Below are 4,576 nucleotides of genomic sequence, written 5' to 3' on the forward strand. Positions count from 1 at the left end.
GATGAGCTTCGTGACGGGGTGTCGGCCGTCCAAGATGACCGGTCGTTTGGCGTCATCCGGGACTGTGGCTGCTCCGATGCGTCCCCGGACTCGCAGCACGCCATCTTCTAACACCGGGTCCAGCTTGAATAGCCGACTCGTCCTTTGTACCGGCTGGGAAGACTTCAATCGTTGCAGCTCTTCCCCGAAGCTCTCCCTTTGCGCCTGTTGCATTAATAACAGCTCCGCCCGCTTCAGGTGTCCCACTTCCAGGTGTGGTGTCTTGCGTCGCGCGATGTCCGCGAACGCAAGACTCTCCGCCGTAAGCTCGCACCAATGTTTCATACTTGGAGAAGCGGGTCCGGGTCCGGGCAACCAACGTTCCTTTTTCGAGGCTCTCCTGTGACGTGCAGGACCTCTGCTTCGTCGTCCTGACTTCCGTCTCTCGTGGGCCATGATTGTTCGGGCTCGAGGAGGAAATCAGGTCCCCGGAACCACCGGCTGTCTTCACTCACGGCGTCGCTCCGAAGTCGAGTGGCTTCATCGGCGACGTTGTGCGTCGTGGGTAGCCATCGCCACTCACTTTTGTCGGTGAGCTCGGCGATCTCCCGCAGAACGATGCGCGACGAAGGTGTGTACCGTCGCTCGTCGTTCCGGATCCAGTGGATGACTGTTGTGGAGTCAGTACAATATATAGTTCTCTCCGCCACGATGCGATGCTCCTTCTTCACTGCGTCAGCGAGGCGCGCCCCGATTACCGCCGCTTGCAGCTCGAGGCGGGGTATCGTTTGCGTCCGTCGCGGTGCCACCTTCGCCTTGGCGGCCACCAAAGAGAGTGTAACGTTCTCTTGGCCGACCATCCGCCAATACGCCACCGCTGCGTAGGCCTGCTCGCTGGCGTCGCACATAACGTGGAGCTCGATGCGTCGCTCGTGGCTCGTCGGTCCATAATGTCGGGGAATGCGCAACTGGCCGATCGCCGACAGTTGCGACAACCACGTCGCGAACAGCTTGCCGTCTTCCTCTGGCACCCGTTCGTCCCACGACATCTTTAAGCGCCATAAGTTCTGAAGGATGATCTTGGCGCGAATGGTGTACACGCTGAGAAGTCCCAGTGGATCGTAGATCGACATGACTGTACTGAGGGCTTCTCTCTTGGTGGGCGTGCGCACTTGCGTTTTACTTCTTTCGGGACTCGGCTCATTGCTGTGTTGAATCCCAGCTCGTCTCGCTCCGGGTCCCACCGCAGTCCCAATATCTTGCTGTGTTGATGCTCTCCCCAGTTGCGTGGGCTGATTCGAGCGCAACTCTGGGGGCGTCGCGAAGGAACACACTCTCTCGTTCGAGTTCCAACCGCGCAGAGTGAATCCCGCCGCCGCGTGCACCGTCTTCATTTCCTCTATGGCTTCGTGCGCTTCTCCGGGTGTATCGTAGCTGGCCACCAAGTCGTCCATATAGTGATATTTGGTGATGGCCTCCGCTGCTCTGGGATACAGCTGCGCATGCGTTGGCGTTGTGATTCCTTACGAAGTGCGCCATGAATGGTGAACTCGCTGCACCGAAGATCATGCTGGTCATCTTAAATCGCTGCGGCGGGTTGGTTCGGTCGTTACCGCGCCACAGAAATTGCTGCGCTGACTGATCTTCGGCACGGATCTTGATTCGCAGGAACATTTCTTGTATGTCCGCTGTGACTGCTACAGCGCTCTCCCGGAACCGAAACATTATTCCGGGCAGAGACATCAACATGTCAGGGCCTTCCAGTAAGTGGTCGTTCAGACTCACCCCGTGACTTGTCGCCGCTGCGTCGAACACCAACCTCTGCTTGCCAGGCTTGTTCGGGTTCTGCACCGCGAAGTGAGGGAGGTACCAACAGACGGGGCTCGATGATTCTGACCCGTCGCACCTCACTGCGTATCCTTTTTCTATAAGGTTATTCACCTGTGCAGTATATTCGCGGGCAAATTCAGGCGAGGCGTCCATCTTGTGCTCGATTTGTCGCAGGCGTCGAAGTGCCGCGTTGTAGCTCGGCGGCATGGCGGTGTTGTCTTGTCGCCACGGCAAGCCGACTTCGTACCCGCAGTCTATCTTCCTTATAGACGTCTTCAATGTGGCGATGGCTCGTCGATCTGCGTCACTCACTCTCGGTTCTGGTGTGACGCCGAGCGCTTCTATTTTGAAGTGATCTTCCACGAGGTTATGCAGTCCGTCGTGCTCCCGCTCGTATATATGAAGCACGTTTTCTTTCTTTGTTATGACGCTACGTGGTAACGTACCGTGCACCACCCAGCCGAGTAGCGTTCTTGATGCAGCCGGTTCGTTGCGGCCGCCAACTCGCAGTTCTCGCGACACAATGTGCTCCCAATGATCCGCGCCCAATAAGATGCCTGGGCGCGCTCGTTCATAGCACAATTCTTCCGGCAGGTCCCTTAAATGCTTCAACTTCATAAGCACTGCCGGAATGGTCTGTTGGTGCAGTTTCAGGTGCTTTATTGTTCTTGCTCGTATTGAGTGTGGCTCGTCTTCTGTCACACCTCTAATTCGCACCGTCACCAACTTGCTGGCTTTTTCCTTTTGAGCCATGTTAACGCCGCTTAGGTGCAGTGCTTGTGTAGGGCCGTCTGCACCTATCTTCTCGGCGAGATCTTCATCCATCAATGTCACCGTGGCACCTTCGTCGAGGAGAGCGTGCGTTCTCACCTCCCCCCGTGGACCGGCGACTACGACCGGGCACATCTTCAGAAGCACGGTGCGTGCGCCGACGTTCGTTTTCGGCGTCACTGACAATACTTGTTCCTTGTCACGTACCTCTGTGTTTTCCGGTTTCTTTTCCGCTTGATGCAGCGATGAGTGATGCGGACGACGACACTGTTCCACACCGCACAGCTTGGCTTTGCATGTTATGCGCCGATGAGTACTGTTCGCACACTTAAAACACAGCTTCTTTTCTTTGATCAGGTTCCATCGCTGTTCGACGCTAAGTGCTTTGTACTTAGGGCACTGCGTTAACACATGCGCCTCGCTGCATGCCAGACACTCTTGTTTTTCTTCTTGTTCAAGTGTGTATACGTTGCTCGCCTTTCTCTTGATCGCGATGGCCGGTCTGAGTTCTCTTTTCGCCGCGCTGCTCGTTCCCGCAGACGGAGCGTACGTATATTTCAACGCTCTGTCCGCTTCTCGCATAAGGAAGCGAGACAATACGACGATCTCTGGGTCAGCCGTTCCTTCATTTTCATAGGCGTAATCACACCATCGTGATCGTATGTGCGGGCTCAACTTTTCTAACACTTCACGAGTCAAAAGTGGATTATAGAGGTACTCACGGCGATCCATACTCCGCAACACACATATAACATTTTGAATCTTGATCGCGAAGTTGTTGAGTTCCGTCGCCGTTGAGCCGGGCTTGGACGTCTTTCTTAACTCGTCCAAGGCACGATCAATAATCACTTCTGGCCGTCGAAGCACTGTTCCAATGTCTTCATAATAGTGCTCGGGTCTGTGGCCGTATGCAAAAGTGCGGCCACGACATCACGCGCCTCTCCTTTCAGCGCGCTTCTTAGTCGCTGAATGTTCTCAGCGGCAGACACGTTGTACAATTTCGTAGTGTCTTGCATGGCGGCTTTAAAGGAAGCCACTCGTTCACTGCGCCGGAAAATGTTGGTAAATCTACTTGTCTCACCCGAGGTCTCGCCATTCTTTCGAGTGCGACTGCCAATTTCTCCATGTCGCTCGGGGCTCTCGGAGGCGTCGGTGATCTCGCTCGTGGTAGGTCGAAGCGCAGCGTTCTCAGCTCTCACCCTTGACTCACCGGTCTCTCCTCGAGAGCTAAGTGGATTCTTCCTTAGCCATTCATTGACATCTACTTCGGGTTGTTCGCCTTGCACGCTTTCTGCGTCGTCTTGAATGGCGGACACGTCCAAAGCGAGTTTCTTCTTTACAAGCTCGGCCTCCAATTCGAGCTCTTTTCTCTTGATAGCTGCCATCTTTTCTGCAGCCTCCAGTTCGGCCAAACGCAACCTTGTTGTTACGCTGGCGGTAGATCGAACGGACTGTGCGGGCGATCTTACACGTGGCTGATCCTTTGCCGTCACCTTTGTCACCGTTTCCGACATAATGCGCGCCGTAGACGTCGAAGGCGTACACACTAGTCCCACTGACGTGGCTTGCTCGGTCTGAGGTGAGGCAGGCGGCTCTTGTGATATGCGCCTTAGTCTCTCTAGACTTATTTGTCTTTCCTCCCGACGGCGGTCAGACTCTTGCCGTTCACGGGATCGCCTCTGTTCCTCTACGTCGGCTGCGTCGCCTGGCTTCTCGTCACCACCATCGCGTTCGGTAGACAGCGGTGTTGGACGTAACCGTATCGCAGAGCGTGCGATAAAGACAAACTAGGCTCACACTACACTTCACAGAGCTCACTCACTCCAGTCACGTTATGCACAATCACTGCACTTTCGCTCAGTGCCCCGGGCACGAGATTCGCGCTGCGCACAATATCGCTGTGCACAAAGATTCGCGACGGTAACACGCGTACGCTAGGCACGTTCGGTTTGCCTTCCTACTATTCGCGAACGCGAGTCAACCACAAACAAATCCG

At 55.3% G+C, this 4,576-nt stretch overlaps 1 protein-coding gene across 1 annotated transcript; it reads right to left on the bottom strand.

The window, feature by feature from the left end:
- Positions 1-320: 320 nt before the first annotated feature.
- On the bottom strand, positions 321-3,162 carry LOC119188926. The gene is made up of 2 exons (XM_037437181.1): positions 1,507-3,162; positions 321-1,475 (listed from the first exon to the last, which is right to left on the bottom strand). The coding sequence occupies exons 1-2, from the start codon at positions 3,160-3,162 to the stop codon at positions 321-323; spliced, it is 2,811 nt and encodes a 936-aa protein (XP_037293078.1).
- Between the last annotated feature and the right edge of the window lie 1,414 nt (positions 3,163-4,576).

This window comes from Manduca sexta, chromosome 10 (assembly GCF_014839805.1).
Source record: "Manduca sexta isolate Smith_Timp_Sample1 chromosome 10, JHU_Msex_v1.0, whole genome shotgun sequence".
NCBI lineage: Eukaryota > Metazoa > Arthropoda > Insecta > Lepidoptera > Sphingidae > Manduca > Manduca sexta.